The sequence below is a fragment of the Grus americana genome, chromosome Z, assembly GCF_028858705.1.
Source record: "Grus americana isolate bGruAme1 chromosome Z, bGruAme1.mat, whole genome shotgun sequence".
In the NCBI taxonomy this organism is placed as follows: Eukaryota; Metazoa; Chordata; class Aves; order Gruiformes; family Gruidae; genus Grus; species Grus americana.
In genome coordinates, this window is record NC_072891.1 from 31,712,144 (window position 1) to 31,734,324 (window position 22,181).

General features: G+C 42.0%; 1 protein-coding gene across 1 annotated transcript in view; it reads left to right on the forward strand.

The window, feature by feature from the left end:
* Nucleotides 1-22,181, forward strand: part of RCL1 (RNA terminal phosphate cyclase like 1) — a 30,615-nt gene that overhangs the window by 2,274 nt on the left and 6,160 nt on the right. The window contains exons 2-8 of the mRNA XM_054810987.1: nt 520-591; nt 1,333-1,508; nt 6,894-6,968; nt 8,242-8,366; nt 12,601-12,726; nt 15,760-15,916; nt 21,896-21,999. Coding sequence (XP_054666962.1) covers nt 520-591; nt 1,333-1,508; nt 6,894-6,968; nt 8,242-8,366; nt 12,601-12,726; nt 15,760-15,916; nt 21,896-21,999 — 835 coding nt within the window. The remainder of the gene's footprint in view (nt 1-519; nt 592-1,332; nt 1,509-6,893; nt 6,969-8,241; nt 8,367-12,600; nt 12,727-15,759; nt 15,917-21,895; nt 22,000-22,181) is intronic.

Below are 22,181 nucleotides of genomic sequence, written 5' to 3' on the forward strand. Positions count from 1 at the left end.
CAGCACTTCACATCTGAATGTCCCTTTCTTTTAAACTAAGACTTTTAGAGAGAATAATGGGAAGCTATTATTAGTTTATCGTGCTTAAATACACAGGGTCCCATTTGCTAGGATTTGTATGTTTTGCTTCGTACGGAGCAAAATGTAAATTGTCAAAGGTTTTATTTTGGGCTTAAGTGATCCCTCTGGCCACTGTGATCAGAAGTGTCAACTTGTATCACTCACTGTGTGCCCCACGGGGAGAGGAGTGTGGCTAGTCTGATGGTCAGATCTGTGGGCATCTCAATTGATTTGAGATGCCTGTAAGCATGGAGGCTCAAATTAACATCTCTGGTTTTAGAGTGAATTGCGTTTTTTCATGTGGTAGAATTATACCACAAGAAGTTGAAGAGTGAAGGTAGCCTTACTGTTGTGAAAGGAAGGAAAGGGAAAATGTACAAGTATGGTGTCAAAGTTTCTTTTTTTTTTTCCCCCGGGATAAATTTAAGCAACTTTAAAATTCTTTGTTCTACTCCTTAGATTTTGAAGCAAGTTTTATTCGCCTGATTGACAAAGTGACCAATGGCTCTCGGATTGAGATAAACCAAACAGGTGAGATCGGTTTTCTCTTCTTCCTCTGTTCTGGTCTTCTGGGGTCTATCAGTTACTGCAGTGAAATGAAAGTTTTGGCTTGACAGAGGTAGTTGTTCAGATATCATTGACTGACAAGATCAGAAACAACCAAGCTGAGAAGTTTTGTAGTAATTGGTCGCATGCAAGAAGATCAGTGCTCCACCATAATGCAGAGAGTTAAGGCAACTGTATTGTTCAAGAATTAAAATTGTAGTCATGCCTAGTCTGAGCCTGTTTGTGCTCAGAAAAGGGGTTGGTTTCAGCAAGAAGCATCCCACATAAAAAAGTCATCTAGTTCTTGTCCTCTTTTCTTTTTGAAAAAAAAAGATTTTAAGAAATAGGTTTGGTCAGTAAAGCAGACAAACTACCACCAGATATGCCGAGACAGCGATGACCAGATGGTCTGGTGAACATTTAGCTGCTGTGGAGAATAATAATTGCTTGTATCAGCATTTTGGGGATTGCTAAGAGATCCTTGATTTTTGGGCAGAAGGGGAAAGGAGGAGAAATGATATGCAAGACAGACAGACACTCATATGTGCTGGCCCATTTATTAGCTGCAGGCATAGAAATAACATACTCAGAATGCTACCATCTTTCATAAATTCTTCTGTCTCCAATTTGCCTGTATACATTATTGCAAAGTGTCTTTATGCTGCAGTAATGGTCAGTGTGCTGACAGCGCTCTCCTTTGGTTTGCTCCCCTGGCATCTTCCCCAGGTACTACCTTGTATTATCAGCCTGGTCTTCTGTACGGAGGCTCGTTGGAACATGACTGCAGCCCCAGTCGTAGTATTGGCTACTATTTGGAAAGTCTGCTCTGCCTGGCACCTTTCATGAAACATCCATTGAAGATTGTACTGAGGGGAGTAACAAATGATCAAGTAGATCCTTCGGTAAGTAATAAAATCTAAGTATCAGAGGAGGATTTTTTTCTTTTCCTAAAAAAAGAAGATTAGGAAGAAGTGTCTAAAACATGTTGCATTTTTTATCATCCCTCACATCCAAAAGTATCCAGTGTTACTGCATCTGCCAGCAAACTCTCTGAATCAAACAAGCATCTGCTAAACTGTTCCCTTTCTGCATCGTACTCCAAACTGCAGTTTGTAATCCACCTTTTGGCTTTCAGTTCTATACTGCTTCTCACCTGGAAACTCCCTTTAAATGTGATGTGAGGCCCTGCCACTGGTTTGCTTCTCCTGTTCTCTTAGAAATTAGATAGATTGTTTCTCTCACTCAACACAGACGTGTACTGTAAAAAGAGGAAATTGTCTTTAAAATTTGAATATGACGAGGAAGGAATCTTCCCCTTCTATTGGATACTGGACATAGTTATACCAATGGTCCTGTGAAGCCTTCTTTCTGTTAGAAACAGAAGTCACATGAAAATTATGAAATTACAGTCGCAAAAATATATAATAACTCTCTGATTCTTCAGAGCGATGCTAGAAGGTATGGTAGTTCAAAGGACTATGAAATGCTTGCCTTGATTTCTATTACTGCTGATTCTGGAAATTATGCCTTTTTAGGCATCGGCCACATGAGCCAATAGAGGTTAAACAATTTTAGTTGAAATAGGTGTGAGAATTTGAGCCAGTTAGTTTGTGCTTGAAGGGGGCTTGCACAGGCAAAGCTCAGACGCAGACAGGTTGGCATACATCAGCTGAATCACAGTACCTGACATTAAGTGTAAATAAAATGCAGATAATGCATGCTAAGAACTTACATCTTAAGTTCATCGTGCTGTAGAAGCACAACTGTAGTTACTGTGACTTAGCTCACGTGAAGTAACTTTTTAAGTGACAGTAACTGAATACCAATTCCTAAAGCTGTTTTAAACCTGGTTTTTTTCTGTTTAACTTGGCTGACTAAACATTAAACCTGGTGCACGCCAATAAACTACTTTAAGGAGTTTTACAAGATGTTGTGTATAGCATATGGCTCTGCAGGTTGCTGAGACTAAAAGCTCGAGCTTAAGTGCTACCCTAAGAGATTTATCTGCTTAAGTAAATGGAAACTTGGTTTTAAATTGAATTTGGCTTTTATTTTTCAGTGGGCAGGAGGTGTTTAGAAACTGGGTGAACATTTATTACCTATGCTTGACCAAAAAGGGATGCTTAAATTTGTCTATGCATCTGTACACTTTCTGGCTTTCCAAGGAGAAGCGGGAAAGGGAAACCAATGTAAATATATTGTGAGTAGTTTAAAATGCACAGAGTTTCCCCTGCTGCTCTTCGTGTAAGAACCTCTCCATCTCAACTTAGTAGGTACAATAGTGTCGTGCTTTAACCCGTCCAGCAGCTAAAACAACCACACAGCTCACTCCGCTCCCCCTGCCCCAGTGGGATGGAGGAGAGAACTGAAAATAAAAAAAAAATATTAAAACACATGGGTTGAGGTAGAGACAGTTTAATGGGACCAGAAAAGGAAGATAATGATAATAAACCAAGTGATGAACAGTACAATTTCTCACCACCCAAAGCTGGTGCTCCACAAGACCCTGAGCTGCCCTGCCTTCCAGCCCACTACCCTGTTATATGTGGAACATGACGTTGTATAGTATGGAATATGCCTTTGGCCAATTTGGGTTGGCTGTGCTGGCCGTGTTCCTTCCCAGCTTCTTGGGTGCCCCCCACCGCCTTGTTGGCAGGTCAATATGAGAAGCTGGAAAGTCCTTCACTGCTTGGCAACAACCAAAACATCAGTGTGATCAGCATTCTTATCATCCTAAATCCAAAACACAGCACTAACCAGCTGCTGGGGAGAAAATAAATTCTGTCTCTGTCAAAACCAGGACAGATAGGCAAGGCACCCGCATATCTGCTTTGGGGAATTTTTATTGTTTTGTAAAAGGGATATCATGTTTTGTAAACATGTGTCTTTATTTTGGAGCTAGCTGAACTCTGTGGGATGTATCCTTGCGTGAGTGTATTCAGCATCTGCCATCTGCAGATTAATGTACAAATTCACATATGTGTGTGAGAAAATGTATATCTACATACACATATACACACATATGATCCTATAGCACCCCCTTTGTGCTTGAAAGAAGGTAGTCCTGTCATCCTCCCTGCTTTCAGTCACAGTCCTGTGTACACCAGTACCCCAGACACTTTCCAGAGCTTTCCCTAAGCCAGTTCAACTAACTGGCGAAATGGCAGAGAGCTGTACCCATGCATTTGCTCATGGAGGCATCCATGAGGTAAATAGCAGCAATGTGTGTGCAGCCAGAGAAGTGGGACCTTTCCCTCGTGGTAGCAGGGAGCAGGTAGGCTGACCCACTTTCTGAAATCTGCTCTCAGCGCTGAGCTCTCAGCTTTCACACAGCCTGAAAAATACCTGTTGAGCGAGCTTGCTGTGTTGTGGGTTTGAGGTTGCTCTTTGCCAGAGACCACCTTGTCAGGAGGACAAAAGGACATGGCAGATCTCCTGCTGTGGGGAGAGTGGAAGTGGTCAAGGCAAGAGGAAGGGCATTTCTAAAGGATGGCTTGTGAAGGACAGGCTTCAGCTGAGTTCAGTGAGGCACAGGTCAGGCTGAGTTCCTGCAGTATAAATTGAGTGCATGTTTATGTTAGTGTTTGTTTATATACATTAATAGCCGTCCAGTGGGGTGCAACGGAAAACTCTTTGACAGCTGGTGCCATTCTGAAAGAGCACTGTGGCCACTGAAATAGTGGGTAATGTGCACTTGCTCCATGTTGGACTGGGGTGATAATAGTGTGTGAGTTATATATCCTAAATGAGTGAGAAGGATACTGCTTTGCTCGCACTTGTTGGGAAGAGACATGGCTTTGGAATATCAGCCTGAACTGTTCACTGGCAGCCTACATTTGCATTATGTTTTTCTGCTTGACCACTGATGAGACCAGACCATGAATAGCTGTGGGACCAGCCATATGGAACTGGTGTGTAGAGTTGAGGTAGTTTAAAGTTACCCTGTGTAGAGAGTATGTATGTGGGGGGTGTCTTTGTAAAGTGCCTTTTTTGAAGGGCATGGAGGTGGCATACAAATGATAGCTCTTAGCTTTCCCTCTCTACATGTTGCTATTCTGACAGATATGTAGTGCTGCAGTAACCTGGTTTTACAATAATCGTTCCTAATGTTTGGTGGTGTTGTGTCCCCATCCTCCCCGCCCCAAATCTAGGTCCTTGTCCCCAAAACATAACACTATGTATGGCAGGGATAAATGCTCTTCTGTGCAGTGCTAATGGCTACGCAGGCCAGCTAATGCTTGCAAACCACTAGAAGTTACTTTTCTTTTTCTTTTTTTTTAAGTTATTTCAGATTTCTTTAAAAGAAAAAGGTTTTTATTTATACTAGTTTGGGAACAAGCAATGTCTCTGGGACTTAACAAGTTGTATGTGTTTGTGGTGAGATATGCCCTCGGTTGTATGACGCGCTTGCTTTGGTGCACCTTGGTGTTGTGTTGTCTGCTCTGGAGATGGAATATCTGCCCTTCAAGGGCACATGAAAGGTGGTTTTATGGCTGAGTGTAGGCAAGAGACTAGAAAATATGGTTTTGAGTCTCGGTTCTGCTAATGTCTTGTGATTTCAGTGAAGTACTTAACCTGTCCTGCCTGAACTCCCACTCATCAGCTAAGCAGAACAGCCTTTTCCACTTCTTCAAGTACTGCGATTACCTTCTCTATTTAGGCCACAAATTTTGAACAGAGACGGTCTCTTATTATGTGTCTGTCTGGTACCTGATAAGTATCATGCCTGGAATTTGTCTGAGGACTAAAAACTATGACAAGTCTTGAAATTTTTGGAAACAGACAAACCAGACTCGAAATTGAGCCAGCTTCCTAACGCTGGTATAACATGCTTTCTTCAGAGATACAGACTTCATTCCAAACAATTGCAAAAGTGGAAATGGAGGAGGGAAAGGGAGTTCCTAACCTACACAGTGAAGCTTTTCTTTTTTACTGATATGTTTTAATTCACAAGAAAGAGGGAGAAATATTGCATAACTTTAACTTGAACCAGATCAGTTTGTTGGAACTTCTGCCAGAGGTAGTCACATGTGTGTATGTGTGTGCACATGCATGTTAGTAAAGGTTTTTGCTCTAAAAGTGAAATTTGCGTGATTAATGAATACTATTGAGCAATTAAATTAAGGTAGCCTGGCTGTAGAAAATATAAAATATGTAAAAAATAATCATTGACTTTGTTGTTGTTGGTTTGGTTTTTTTTTCAAATTAAGACATTCAAATAGTGATACTGCCATTAAAAATGACACCAATTGCCTCTCTGTAAGAAAGGAAGTATGTTGGCCAGTAGGATTTGAAAAATCAGAGCTGCAGCATACACTTGTAGCAGCTACTTGGGTAGCTCTAACAGGTTGTTCACAGCTTTGTAGGTGAGGTATGTGCTTGTCAGTGACTTGCACTCTGCAAAGCCGAGAGAATGAAACGCAAGAATTGTGGATTCTGGCTGAAGGCATGGGAGGAGGGTGCCTTTTTTCTGCCTCCTCAACTGCTGTCTACTGCATGCCTGTTTCCTTCACCTGAATTTAGTTCCTCTTTGGTCGTGCTGTCCTGGTCGTGTCTCTCCCAAGCTGCTTGACTTGGGTGACTCTGTGCTGTTGCACTGCTAAATCATTTTTATCACCTTCAGTAATGCTACTGAACCTTTAGCAGAGGGAAGAAGACAACAGTCACTGTTGTCTTAGGTCAGCAATTAGGAGGAGCAATGGCAAGGAAAATCCTGCTCAGACCTGGATCTGGTGAGCATCTGTCTCAAAGGATGTACATGGGTGATATGTCACCCACTTCAGATTCTTTCTAAGTATTTCAACAGAAGTTACCTAGAAGCTTCTGTTTCTCAAATGAAAAGGACTTCTTGACAGAAGGATGAAGTTCTTCTTGCCAAATCAAGGGCCTGCTCCAAATGCAAAGGTTCTTGCAATCATCATTTATTTACGCGTAGGAATTTTTTAGCAATGACAGAAGAATACGATTTTTTCGGTAACTGTGTTCAGAGAAACAAATGAGCTGTTTTAGCTGAACCAAAATAGAAGTAAAAATAAGGCTGAGGAAGAAATCCAGAATAGGAAATTCCATCTCCCAGTAACTTGTTCTAGCAAATGTTTTGAGTAAAGAGATACTGTGGTAGTCTAAGAGTAGTCAAAGCTGTCTGTGCTGCATTCCCATCTTCCATAGAATACCTAGTATGGAGAAGCCATGTCTTTGTTGGGCACCTCACAACACAATGATTTTTAAATTACTGATTTACGTAATTTCCAATGAAGAGTCTGCCTTTTAAATTCTGTTTTCTATAGGTTGATATCCTTAAGGCAACAGCTCTACCCCTACTGAAGAAGTTTGGAATTGATGGTGAAAGTCTGGAAATCAAGGTAAGAGAATTTGTTCCTTTCTTTTCTACCACATGTGAAATGAGACTTTTGCACTGCTTCACAGGGCCATATGCTTGCTGCTGATATCTGTCTCTAGCAGATATCTAGTTGTAGCTACATTAATTTCTAAATTTGTCTCTTGTTCTTGGCATGTTTTAAATGGCATACCAGCAACATAGTGATTGAAGATGTGGTAGGAGAGAGATGCAAAGTTTATGGGTGGAGAGGGTAAGGAGAAAGTAGTGACTTTTCTTAGCCTCCTAGATCTTTGCAGGCTAAAAAACCTTTTTGCTTTCTTGTTCCTCTTCAGTTCATTTAATTTTTTTTCCTTCCTCATGCTTACAGCTAGGGAGTAATAGTAGAATCTTTTGTGTCCTTCGTCAGTAGAGAAGTTGGATCTGTGTTTGGGTGATTGAGATTTGCTTCCAGCTTAAAAAATACAGGAAGGAAACTTTAAAGACTACACTCTTTGCAGGCCCAATAAATCTGGATGTAGAATAGATTTATTTTTTTTTCTTTGTAGGTTAGAGAAAGAAACTATAGCCTTTCAAAGTTAAGAATGCTCATGTAAAATATGTGAAGGCCCTAGCCGCACTATTAGTCTTTGCTTGCTCTGCCAAGACCCCACCAGGTGCCTGCCCCAACCCTGCCCAGGTCCTAGGACCCCAAGTCATCGCCCCGGACTGTCAGTCCCTGCTCCAGCGACCCCGCACAGGGCCGGTCTCCAGCTGCCCACAGCCCTGCCCTGCCCAGCCCAGCCATGGGCCCCCTGAGCCAGACCCACCTGCCGTGTGCCATCCCCATCCTTGTAGACGTTGGCTGGGGCAATGGGACAGGGTCAGGCTGGCCAGGTCTGTTTGTGGGAGTGAGTTCATTCTGGTCTCCCATATACATACTAAGCATCAAGCACTTTTAGATTTTCTTCAGCAGCGAGGTACAGATTTGCTGTTAGAGACCAGTCTTAAGCCAAGATTGCCTTCCTGGTAAAGATGTTGGGGGTTTGTTTGTTTGATTTTGTTTTGTTTTCCATTGAGACACAATGCCCTGCTGTACTTGAGAGAGGAGGAGGGAAAAAAAAATCAATTTTTGCTTGTAGTTTTGGTGCAAAATCCATTTCTGCCTTTGAGATGTGTTTTTCTCACCTTAAGTTCACATAATACTGGTACTGATAACATTTTATTATATGTGAAATAAAAGCTATCCTTTTTGAGTGTATAAGTACATTTTTATGCTCTTTACTAACCACCCTTTTTTCCTCTGTTATTGTTTCTAGATCAACCGGAGAGGAATGCCTCCCAAAGCGGGTGGAGAGATACTGTTTTCTTGCCCAGTGAGAAAGGTCTTGCAGCCTGTTCAGTTCACTGACCCTGGCAAAATCAAGCGCATCAGAGGAACTGCGTATCCTTTTCTTGTTTCTTTGTTTTTCTTCTTTTAAACAAGTTTGCCTTAAAAGAAAATAAGTCTCCCAACCTGAAGTCCCAGAGGTGCACCCAAGTTGCTGATCGTGTATCCAGATAGCACAGGGTAATATTACACAGACAGATCACACAACTAGATTTCAGGACTGTGTCTCAAAACTGCTGTGTTCAGAACATTGTCTACTGATGTTTTCTGAACAGCAAACAAATAAATCTGAATGGCACTATTTAAAATCTTTCCAATAGCAAGAAAAGATTAAATACCTTCTATAACATAATGTAACAGCACTGAAAGGAATCCTACCTTGTATATAATTCTAGTAGTAACAAATCTAGTTTTGTTATGCACTAAATAAGTAGCATCTTGGCTTTTAGTGAAACTAGCACACTGTTACATGGGAGCTTAAATCTTAGTTCAGTTATACCTCACTGCACACACGTAAACTGAGCTTTTTGTTGTGTTATGAAAAGTAGTTTGTTGCTTCTTCAGTAATACCATTTGAGATGGAAGTGGAGGAGGCTTTACTTCTGAACAAAGATAAGGGCACAAAATATTGTTGTGGAGTACTCTTTTTGCAAACAGAACTGCACATCTAGTTAATATTTTGGGGTTTTTTTCTTTATTTTTTTCTTGTGGTTTTTATATGGTATCTGTCATGAATCTGCTGTCACCATAGGAAGAAGGCAGAAATCCCTTACAGGCAAGGTATATTAAAGGTTGTATTTCATGGGCTCCTGCTCTCTCTTGAGCATTGGACAACTTGTAGTTTAATTTGTGATTATGAGAGTCCCAAAGATGATCTGGCTTTGATTACTCAAAAGGCAAGCAGGAATGGGGGCAAGTTTCCTGCCAGAGGTGCAGACTTGCAGCTGTTCCTCCTTTTACTTTATGTCATACCATCATACTTCTGCGTGAGAACAGGACGCTTTGACCTCTGTTTCCAGCTGCAGCATTTGGATGAATGCAGCATTGCCAAGTGAGAGCAATTTTTCTGGGTGCATATGCTGTAGAATAAAAAGGAGGCAGCTCATTGTGCTTTTCATAGAATCATGGAATGGTTTGCGTTGGAAGGGACCTCAAAGGTCATCTAGTTCCAACCCCCCTGCCATGGGCAGGGACACCCTCCACTACACCAGGTTCCCTAAAGCCTCATCCAACCTGGCCTTGAACACTTCCAGGGATGGGGCATCCACAACCTCTCTGGGCAACCTGTTCCAGTGCCTCACCACCCTCACAGTAAAGAATTTCTTCCTAACATCTAATCTAAATTGGCCCTCCTCCAGATTAAACCCATTACCCCTTGTCCTTTCACTACACTCCCTGAAAAACAGTCCCTCACCAGCTTTCCTGTAGGCCCCTTCAGGTACTGGAAGGCTGCTATAAGGTCTCCCTGGAGCCTTCTCTTCTCCAGGCTGAACAAGCCCAACTCTCAGCCTGTCCTCACAGGAGAGGTGCTCCAGCCCTCTGATCATCTTCATGGCCCTCCTCTGGACTCTTTCCAACAGCTCAATGTCTTTCTTGTACTGGGGACCCCAGAGTTGAATGCAGTACTCCGGGGGGGGTGTCTCAGGAGAACAGAGGGGGAGAATCACCTCCCTCGACCTGCTGGTCACACTTCTTTTGATGCAGCCTAGTTAGCTTGCAGCACAGTTGGCTTTCTGGGCTGCAGACATGCATTGCTGGCTCATGTTGAGCTTCTCATCCACCAGCACCCCCAAGTCCTTCTCCTCAGGGCTGTTTTCAATACCTTCATCCCCCACTGTCTGCTGATACTGGGGATTGTGCTGGACCTTGCACTAAGCCTTGTTGAACCTCATGCAGTTTACATGGGCCCATCTCTCCAGCCTGTCAAGGTCCCTCTGGATGGCATCCCTTCCCTCCAGCGTGTCGACCACACCACACAGCTTGGTCTTGTCAGCAGACTTGCTGAGGGTGCACTCGATCCCACTGTCCATGATGCCAACAAAGATGTTAAGCAGTGCCGGTCCCAGCATCGACCCCTGAGGAATGACGCTTGTCACTGATCTCCACTTGGACATTGAGCCATTGAGCATAACTCTTTGAGTGCAACCATCCAGCCAATTCCTTATCCACTGAGTGGTCTATCCACCAAATCCATGTCTCTCCAATTTAGAGACAAGGATGTCATGTGGGACAGTGTCAAATGCTTTGCACAGGTCCAGGTAGATGACGTCAGTCACTCTTCCCTTATCCATCAGTGCTGTAACCCCATTGTAGAAGGCCACCAAATTTGTCAGGGATGATTTGCCCTTAGTGAAGCCGTGTTGGCTGTCACCAGTCACCTCCTTATTTTCCATGTGCCTGAGCATAGTTTCCAGAAGGATCTGCTCCATGATCTTGCTGGGCACAGAGGTGAGACTGACTGGCCTGTACTTCCCCAGGTCTTCCTTTTTTTCCCTTTCTAAAAATGGGGGTTCTGTTTCCCCTTTTCCAGTCACTGGGAACTTCACCAGACTGCAAGGACTTCTCAAATACGATGGAGAGTGGCCTGGCCACTTCATCCGCCAATTCCCTCAGGACAGGTGGATGCATCTCATCAGGTCCCATGAACTTGCGCACATTCAGTTTTCTTAGATATTCTCAAACCTGATCTTCTCCTACAGTGGGCAGTTCTTCACTCTCCCAGTCCCTGCCTTTGCCTTCTGTTACCTGGGCGATGTGGCTGGAGCACTTGCTGGTGAAGGCTGAGGCAAAAAATTCATTGAGTACCTCAGCCTTCTCCATATCCTGGGTAACCAGGTCTCCCATTAATTACATTTTGGTGGTGTTTGTCACGATCTTTCCATGAAGTAAGTAATTTCCTTATGCCCCTGTCCGCCCCTGTAGTAAGTAGTTCTATCCTCTGTTTCTGTGTGAAAGAGGAAGCGATGATCATGGCTTTAGTGCCATCTTTCTAAATTGATGTTAATACACAGCGCTATTCTGGGCTACTTTGAATGGATTCAATTGATCTATGTGAACTACAGTTTTTTAAACTTCCACTTTAGTTTTTTCTGGGCTTTTTCTCAGGGATAAAGGTTTGCCTTTAGTAAGCCTGGTGAAAGGTAGTCTTGTTTTAGTTTAGCCATTAAGTGGTCCTTCAAGCCAGTAGAAAACAAAACATCTGGAAGGATAAGTGCTTAGGTCTTCTAGTATGCATTTTTGTCCCTTCCACTGAGCAAATCTGCTTCCTCACAGCTGGGGAGCTTGTGTTCCAGCAACCTTTTATAGTCATCCAAAGTACTGACTGCACCAACTGTGCAGAACGATCTGTTTTTTTATTATTATTTACTGGTTTTGCCCTTAACATGTTAAAGCTTTTGGTTTACGTACTCCACAAGAGAATGCAATAGAAATTTGTAGAACGTGGAAATTCCCTTCTGACAGCTGGGAGGTTTGTAAGTGTGTTTCTTTGCATTGCTATGTGCGTGTAGGGGCAGATGGGTTGTTAAATGAGCATGAGTCTGCATCGCAGTTGGGATGGAATTTGGAGCACAGTGTCCTTCATACATTTGAAGATATGTTGGAAATATCGCTGAAGCAGCACCTGAGTAAAAGGGCACAAAGGCAGTTCATCTCTTGTGTACTGTGAGGAGGTGGGTTGGGGTGAGCAGGAAGGTGGTAATTTCTTCACTGGAACTCTTACCTTTGGATGCTGAGTGACTAGAGAACCAATGAACTTGCTAGCTTCATAGCACTGCAAAACAATTGGAGAGAGCAAAGGTATTGGCTTTTAGCCTTTTAAAATTATTTTTTTCTTTTGTTAAAACATTTGTCTTTAATTTCATATACCCAATTCCTCCCTAATAGATAGGATTTCTTGCTAATTCAGTGACACTTCACCCAGCACCATCTTTTAATAGTATATGAAGAGCAGACCGTGCAGGACTTCCTCCATCATAAGAAAGCACAGGATGACAGAACAGCAAGTTAATATTACTGAAGGGCATTTTCATGATCTGCGTTTACCTTGCTGTTCTTCTGCACGTGTTCTGTGTACCTTACTTCAAGGTATATCAGTGAAAAGACTGTAGAAAGCACTTACAGACATGTACTTCTCTAAGTCAAGGAAAATGGACCAGTGCTCATGAATGGATGTATAGGACAAAATCACATTTTCTGAAATAATGCATTGGGACCTCTTGGCCACTTTTGCCAGTCTGGTTTAAATTTCTTTTGTGACCACAATGAGTTCCTTAGCTTGGAAATGTAGGTATTCTGTCAGAGTCTCACCACAGATGGCAAACAGAATGGTGGAGTCTGCAAGGAGCATACTGAATAAATTCCTCCCAGACATTTATATCTACACGGATCATATGAAGGGGGTCAGCTCTGGAAAGTGAGTATCCAGTATTAACAGGGAACAGAAATGTAATTCTGGATTTGTTCATCTGCTAGGGTATTCTGATCTTTAATTTTATTGATTTTAGACCATGATCTTCTATTTTTGCTGACTTGTAATAAATATTCCTCACAGGAAAAAAATTGAATGATTCACTAGATAAGTTTGTTTTACTTGTGGTACAGGGATAGAAGTTGTGTGGTTTTTTGAACAAGGAATGTAGTACATCATTACTGCCACTAAAGGCAATTTGAACTCTGCAGTTTTAAACCTGTTGCTTTTAAATGAGATTAAAATCAGAGGTGCCATGGTATGTTGTGAAAACTGACATTAAAACTTGACTGTACACCTTCTGATGGAAATGGTAGTATTAAGGATGGGACAAAACTGGTTTAGGAAGTGTTTGAGCTGTATGGATTGTCTCCAGCTTTACCATTACATAAATAGCTCAAGGAGTGTCCTTTCACCTGCAAGAACTGGAAAATTGAGACATTAATTTACTGTACTTTGACAGATTTTGTTTGCCAGCAGAACACAGAAGTGATGGATGTGATTCAGACTATTTTACTGGTATCTGTCAGCTTTGTTGGTCCTCTTGTCACTTTTCTTTGAGGTTGAAGGAGTTCTGGGTAACTAACTTGTCTTCTGCCTGTGTGCTCAAATCCAAGCATTTTCTTTCACTCTTTCTGCTTTTTGAAATATTACCTTAAAGAAAACTAGTTAAGTTTGCAAGTTTACAGATCTAAAAGTTGTTGACTGACTTTTAAGTATTTTTTCTTCTTTTCTAATCCTTCATAAGGATAGTGTAGTGATAGGACAAGGGGTGATGAGTTTAAACTAAAAGATTTAGATTAGAAGTTAGGAAGAAATTCTTTACTGTGAGGGTGGTGAGGCACTGGAACAGGTTGCCCAGAGAGGCTGTGGCTGCCCCCTCCCTGGAAGTGTTCAAGGCCAGGTTGGATGGGGCTTTGGGCAACCTGGTCTAGTGGAGGGTGTCCCTGCCCATGGCAGGGAGGTTGGAAATACATGATCTTTAGAGTCGCTTCCAACCCAAATCATTCTATGATTCTGTCATATTTAATATCCCAGGTTAGTAAGTCTTGTGGCTCCTGACTGTTAACAGTGATCAGAATTGCAAAAACTTTTCTGGGAGCTGTGTGGTTTTGGGGCCCTATTTTGGTTTTTATCTGTCTATAAAGTCAAAAAGTCAAAAGAATTGGAGCAGCAGCATTACATTTACTACTTGTATGGGTAGCCCACGCAGAGGCATAAATAATAGTATGGAAAGAGGAAACAGAATCCCTCTCCACCTTGTTGGTGCATGTAGCTTTCTGATGCTGCTGTGCTGTCACATTCAACATAAGTATGCTGCCAGTACGACTGCAGTATACCTGATACTAACATTGTACCACTTTGGCAAAGCTTTTTTTATTGCCTGGTTCCCAGAGCTTGTGTGTATGTGTCTTAGCAGGACAAGGAAGGAAAGCAATATGCCTCGTTGTTTCCAGTGCTGCCTCTGGTGATGAATTAGACTAGCAAGGACTAGTTCAGCCCATCTGTGCACAGCCCGAACCAAGCCCTGATTTCAGAATATAAAGTGTTGAACTATATCCCTTCCACAGTACCAAAAGCTTCAGGAAATACATTATTTGGGCATCTTCTGCCACCTATAATGTAAACAAAAAAGTCACAGTTCGGTTTTGAGCATTTGCAGCAAAAAGTTTGTCTGTGCAGATACTTCCTAATACTGTCTGCACATACATGAGGCCCTGGATTATTTTAATCTTATTTAGGCAGATGCCACATGCTACTGAACACTAAAAAAATCTACCAGGTGTATAGTTATTAAAGGATACTTGGCCAAAAAATAACATCTTTAACACTGTTCTTGTCTTGCTGTCTAGATCTGTCTCTTTCAGAGGAAGGAAAGGAGAAGAGAAACATCTTTAACATACCTTCTGCGTTGCTCAGCAAGTGCAGGCAGTTAAATATGGGTGGGAACCACTGATATCTTTCTGAAATGCCTCTGGAGAAACTCTTGTTTTCCTGGCACTGGGAGAGTTTCTGTCTTTTGGGGTTTATTTTTTGTGATGTACTGATGTTGGTGACATTGCTTACAATTTTGGGTCAGTGTGACTATTTTAATTAAAAACTTTGGGTGGTAGGGGCAGCAGGGCTCCAGTAAATCCTGTACATGAAGTAAAGTTAAGTTAACCTTATTTTGAAGATATTGGTGCTCTTCCAGAGCCTATAAATAAGAGGATATTGTGACTTTGGGGATTTTATCTTGCTTAGAACTTTCTGATTTCTCAGCAAGCTGTACTCAGTCATCTGTGACTTTCTTGTAACAAAAGCATTTTGTAGGATCCTAAGCTCTAAGGAAAACGGGGTTTTACTTCTTCAAATCATATGCTCAGAATTCTCATACGGTTGTAATGATATGGATGGTATTGTATTGAAAGTGAAAAGATGTGATTGGAAATACAAGTAATGTGTATGAAACTTTATTTTTTTTAATTATTCTGTTTGGTGCCATGGCTATGGTCTAATCTTGCTAAATATTGAAGCTTCCAGGGAAAGAGTTCAATCTCTAAAGAAGGTTAATCTTGGTTTTGAATGTCACAGAGGCAAAATTCCAGATACCTTTGAAATGTTTATCAAACAAGGATTAAATAAATGTGAAAGATACTATTTTTTAATAGAGGGGGGCATTTCTGAAGTTCGGATGTTTTATTCATTTTTTTTTCTTTCTTTCCTTGTTTTCTTTTAAAATAGTCTGTGCCAGGAGTAGCCAGTACAGTGGGTTTGGGGCAAGTTGTACTGGGTTTAACTTTTAAATACTGTTATTAATGTTTTTTCCAGCATGAATCAAATGTATAGAACAAGAATCTGGACTTGCTGACAAATTTCCAGGATTGTCCTATGAGAGGAACTGTTTGTGACTTGGGGAGGAGATTGGCTGGGAGTGGTTCTTGGCTCATTACTTGATTTTTTGTCCTTAAATAAAACGTGCTTTTGCCTTTCTTTCAGATCACCAGGTTTTGGCATGTGCCTGACTGCAGAAACCATCAATGGCACTATCCTCAGTGCTGAGCTTGCCTCAAACCCTCAGGGCCAGGGAGCAACTGTGCTTCCCGAGGAACTTGGCCAGAATTGTGCTAAGCTATTGCTTGAGGAGATCTACAGGGTAAGTGGCCAGTATGTTTTGTGTGTATAGCTGTAGAGGACGAAGGTAATGACATATTGGTAAAGAAAGAGATGGTTTGCGGGCACTCTGAGACAGGCTTAGATCCAAACAGAGAAATGATCTGATGCTGATGGTGTTGTCTTCATCCAGGTAAGGAATAGTTCTGAATGGTCCATTAACTATGTAATAACTTACTGAGCCTTACATGTTATTTCCCATTTCCAAGAGGTGTTACTATGAATCAGAGTAGTGGCAAGTTTTCCTTCTGTTGCTTTCTGTCTGCAGCACAATTCAGCTGGCTTCACATGTGCTTTTTTTTAATAATAAGTTGGAGGGGTAATAGAGTCAATGCTCTTAACTAATGGTTAGAATAGGGCATGACTGGGAGACCATAGAAGGAAAGTAGGTGGGGGGGAAAGCAGCTAGCCTCAATGCTGGCTGCTTTATGGTGATGATGACAGTCAAATGTACTGAGATCTTGTTGGTTGTATGAGAAGTTGTCTGAATGACTTGTTGGAAAGGAGGTAGGACGGTGTTTGCATAGGAATCTTAAGTGTGTCACAGTCTTCTGCTCCGTAATGTTTTTTCATCCACTGCTAGCAGATGAGCAGCTTTGAGCCTTACAAATGATTTGGCAATTAGCATCATAATGAGTTTCTGATTTATTAAAGAATTTACCTGCTTTTGTTGTGTACCTCCACAAACCTTAAAATGAGTAGCTGTTAGTATTGACAAAAGACATTTGGCCTTTAGGAGGCAGTCATCTACAAATCATACTCATTGTTTTAACAAAAGTAATTGTTCTGAACTGAAATAACCTGATAGGACTTTGCAAAGTATTAAAAATGCCATTAATGAGATTCTGAATTAGGTAATGTAGTCAACTATAAAAATATCCCTTAATCTCATAAATCACATCCATGCCTGTAGTATGTCATTCATCTGTGCCCGTGTTATCTTTTCCTTTCCCTGCTGCAAACGGTTCATCTGTCTGAATTACCAACTTGCCCACTTGTTCCAGTCTTCCATTAATATTTTGTCTTTGTTTATTCAATATATGCACTATGTTGCTAGAAGACTTTCCCTTTCTAGCCCAGGGTTCTTATATAAACACCACAAACACTCTTCCTGGGTACAGTCCAGACCCCTTGCATTTGAAAGTCCAGCATGCATGGAGAATGCAGTCACAACTAGTGACTGAAACATCTGTCTGTTTTTACAGTTATGTAGTGACAGGTACCCTGCTATGGTACCGCTCATGCTCCTGGAGGGCTCTTTTATGTGCAAGCCACTTCAGTCCTATAGTGCTGAGCAGTGTACAGACTGTTTGTGGTCTTCCACTGCAGCAGCTCACAGTGGAAAAGTTTTTGTTTGTTAGCGTTTTTGGCTATTGTGCTGCTTATCCACTCTGGTGCTGTTTTGGGTTTGCGTGGCAAGGTTTTGATAGCGGGGGGGCTACAGGGGTGGCTTCTGTGAGAAGCTGCTAGAAGCTTCCCCTGTGTCTGATAGAGCCAATGCCAGCCGGCTCCAAGACGGGCCCGCCGCTGGCCAAGGCCAAGCCAATCAGCTATGGTGGTAGTGCCTCTGTGGTAACAGAGTTAAGAAGGGAAAATAAAAGGAGTGGCAGCTTTTGCAGCAACAGGGAGGAGTGAAAAGATGTGAGAAACTTTGCAGACACCAAGGTCAGTGCAGAAGGAGGGGGAGGAGGTGCTCCAGGCGCCGGAGCAGAGATTCCCCTGCAGCCCCTGGAGAAGACCATGGTGAGGCAGGCTGTCCCCCTGCAGCCCATGGAGGTTGATGAGGAGCAGAGATTCCACCTGCAGCCCATGGAGGACCCCACACCAGAGCAGGTGGGTGCCTGAAGGAGGCTGTGACCCCGTGGGAAGCCCGTGCTGGAGGAGGCTTCTGGCAGGACCTGTGGACTCATGGAGAGAGGAACCCACACTGGAGCAGGTTTGCTGGCAGGACTTGCGACCCCGTGGGGGACCCACGCTGGAGCAGTCTGTTCCTGAAGGACTGCACCCCATGGAAGGGACCCATGCTGGAGGAGTTGGTGAAGAACTGCAGCCCGTGAGAAGGACTTACATTGGAGAAGTTTGTGGAGGACTGTCTCCTGTGAGAGGGACCCCACGCTGGAGCAGGGGAAGAGTGTGATGTGTCCTCCTTGGAGGAGGAAAGAGCAGCAGACATAATGTGTGATGAACTGACCGCAACCCCCATTCCCTGTCCCCCTGTGCCGCTCAGGGGGAAGAGGGAGAGAAATTGGGAGTGAAGTTGAGCCCGGGAAGAAGGGAGGATTGGGGGGGAGATGCATTAAGATTTGGTTTTCTTTCTCATTGCTCTACTCTGTTTTCTGGGTAATGCATTAATTTTTTCTAAGTTGAGTCTGTTTTGCCCATGATGGTGATTAGTAAATGATCTCTCCCTGTCCTTATCTTGACCCACAAGCCTTTCGTTATATTTTCTCTCCCCTGTACAGCTGAGGAGGGCAGTGATAGAGCAGCTTGGGTGGGCACCTGGCCTCCAGCCAGGGTCAACCCACCACAGGTGCTGAGTCCTTATTCACTGTTCACAAATTCCCCACTCCCTCTGTCATGAGCAATATGGTAGGTTTTGTTCTGTAGTTTTCAGGATGCATGCTTTAATTTATGTATGACATGCATGCTTACACAGTGCTAACCAGGAATTTGGAAAGATGGGCTTTATCCCTGATTTTTTTTTTAATTATTATTCCCTTTTGGGATTAGGTCAGTTTGATCTAGTGTTGACCCCAGAGAGGATATAAAAACATGTTACAAAGTGTGCAATGTTTGTTTAGTTTGAAGATACTATTTTTTTTTTTTAATTTCTTTGGCTAGATAAGATGTCTAGGGAAACAGTAAAAATTTGGGAAGGCTGTGCATGGAGCAAGAATAGGTTGCTCTAAACAGGCACTCTTTAAGTCCCACTCTCTTTAAAGCAGCTACTCACTGAATACAGTGCTCAAGGGAAAATTTCTCTCGCCGCATTCAGATTCTGTCTTTATGAGATTGTTTCTTCGTCTGTGTCTTTGCCTGTAGGTCCTGTGCTGCTAGAGCCCGGGAGGGTTGGCCAGAAAAGGGCATCCTGAGAGCGTTGGAGATTGTTCTCTGTAGAAGGGTTTTAGCTGTTGGGGTCACCCACAAACCTGCTGGAGTTCATTACTGTTTAAACGGGCCCAGGGACATCTCTTAAAGTGCTTGCTTAATGCTCGCTATTACGAGAACTTCACCAACTAGGAAATCCAAGGATTTGAGTCTTGCTATGTTTAGTTCTAAAAAGTCCCTTTTACCAAGCCTTCTAAAAGAAGTGAAGGATTCTTGGAATCAGTGAAGCTTTTTTATGTACATTTGTTGATGGAAAGATGTTGGAGCTAATTGACTAATAATAAGTCGCACAGTGCTAATTACAGTGGTCCTTAAAGAGGGGGCATGTAGTGACTGACTAGCTTTGTATTTACAAATCCATATGCAGTTCTTACCTAAGCTTAATTGTAGAAGGCCAGTAAGGATTTTCCTCTTGTCTTTGAAAGGTGTTGATTATGGGAGCTTTATATAGCAGGTGACTGGCAGAATGGAAAGGCCTGGAAGAACTGGAAAAGGATTGAATGTTTATATTCCTTGTAATCAGGAAAAATAGGGGCGGATGCAATATCTATTTAAGGCTTAGTTCTTTAATGAACAAAGGTCGAGTTGTTAGGGGGGGTTTGGAGGGGCAGGAGGGGTAAGGCTGTTTCATTTAACTTAGAGCTGAGTGAAGTATTTCATTGAAGGCCTAATTTTCAAGATGGCCTTCAGTGTGACAGTGCTCTGCTCCATTCTTCTGGGGGAAAAAAAAAGAAAAAATCCCCAACAACCAAAACCAAACCCTCTGCAGTTCACAGAACAAGTTATCGAGGCATACAAGTATGTACCACACAGCTATGGGAGGAAATTGTGTGTATGCCAAAATATAACCAAGACTAAATCAAAGCTGGGGTCAAGCTCAGAAGGATAATCCTCTTTGAAACACTGTTGTCCAATACCCAGAGTTGTGATATTTGTATGTGCATGTCAACTGTGGTATTTGTATAACAACATTTCAAAATGGATGGGATTTTAAGTGATCTGTGTCTCTAATTGTCACATCCAGATGGATCTGGCTCTATTGTCAATGGAAACAGTAATGGAGAAACTGCCGTAAACTGAATTAATGTGGACTAGAAGCTGCATCCTAGGTTGGTAATGAGTGCCAGCTATTTTGGAACAACTGTCAATACTTTGACTGACTTTGCCCATCCCCTTTCTCTTGGGAGGATTATTCTTTGATTTTGGACTCTTGAGTAAAGGCAGGTGGATTGAGAGAAGAAAGTTGGCCTTCTTGGGAGCGGTGTGTCCTTCATTTGGCACAAGTTACTGTTCTGCCATCATTAGATTACAAGTAAATCTCTTAATTTCCCTGTCTGGCAACTGCTCATGTGGGAATGGGCATAACAGTGCATTGCTAATGCACAACAATAGTGGGGACAACTGACTCACTGCAGCAAAAGAGCTTATGTAAGCAGCTAGGATGTGATGGATGCATCATGTTCTGCTATATTGTTTAGGACATGGTTGTCTTCATGCTGATTGAAGCTTTTGTATAAATTTGGGCATAAAAATTGATGGTTTGTAATGTTTTCAGCTTTAGAACAATGTCTATATAGACAAGCTGAGAAAATGTAAAGTTTTCATCCAAGTGATAAAGAGTGTTTTGAATTACTAGCCGAACAACAAATACAGACAGTCCTGTGTCAGGAATACTCCTTACCAAACTCTCATCTGCTTCTTGTACACGTTTCAAATTGGCAAATACAGCTGGTGAGAGCTGTGGCTCTAGATCACACCGGCAAATTCTGCAGGTACCCTTTTCGCTCAAGATAAAGCACAATTTTTATCAGTCCCATAGAGGGCATTGGGTTGAGTGCATGAACTTCACTTTGGTATGGCAGATTCATGCACTTAAAAGGGCAAGGGCTGCTGTAAGAGCATGTTGCTAGGTTAGGTCAGTTTACCTCATTAGAGAATTTGGTTTTAAAAGGATGAATTTTTAGTTTTGCTCTCTCTGGAAAGCCTATTCAGAGGACTTAGCATTAGGCCTGATCCAGCAGGAAAACTTCACAGTTTGCATGTGGCTGTGGATCAGGATGAATATGAGGACAGTCCAAAATAATGTTATGCCATTTTCAATGTGTTTGCATAGTAATAGTTGATAAATTCTCTTCACAGCAGTCTTGACTGGAAGTATTCCTTTTAATTTATGTTCAAGCTTTGTAAACAAAGAAAGCCGTCCAATTCTAATTTATGTATGCATCATAGTTGACACCTTCCACATAGAAAACAATTTACCAGGCATGTATGACTTACTGCGGTCAAATGTGTGCAAGAGTATGTGTAATTCTACATAATTTTATGCATGTCTCTTTCACATAGCAATAAAAAAAAACCTTCCCATTTTAAGTATGCTGGGAAGAATGTTTTACAAATGTAAACCAACAAAAGTTAGCAAGAGCTTAGGTGGATGTGTGTGAAACAACTTTTAACCTGCCAGGCTAACCTTGCACCTGCTAATGCTGAACTATTTGTCTGAATGTAACTTTATAATCTTCAAGTGTACATGAACTAGAATTAATGCCTATTTTCAATTTACTGCAAGAAATTCTTCAGTGCTTACATTCTGTGATGTTAGAAGAGAACAGTTTGGGAGAGATGGGAGGGATCTTTAATATGACCTTGTTACTGGATTTTGTTTTCGTTCTGTTCTTTCCCAGCCTGTGAAATTAATTTGTCATCGTTACAAAACCTAGATTTTTATCTTTTTGGCCCTTGAAAATTGGGAGCAGTAATTCAGCTTTTTAAGTGTATCTTTCTCCGTCATTACTCTCCTCCCATCTCAATTTCTGGTTTGTACAGAGATTAATTATTAAAACATTTTGTTTCGCAGGGAGGCTGTGTAGACTCAACAAATCAGAGCCTTGCTCTACTCCTCATGACCCTTGGACAACGGGATGTTTCCAAAGTCCTCTTAGGACCTCTGTCTCCATACACGTAAGTTGTTTTTTTCCGTTTAATTACCCAGCGTTGTTTAATTAGCTAGTTTTATTGCACAGCTATTTTTTATATATGGAAGACTTTGCCTGTGGCTATGAATAAAACAACTTGTACCCGTCTTCAAATCAGACAGGTGGTATAAATTACCTAGTGTTCATTTCGACACGTTAGAAGATGAT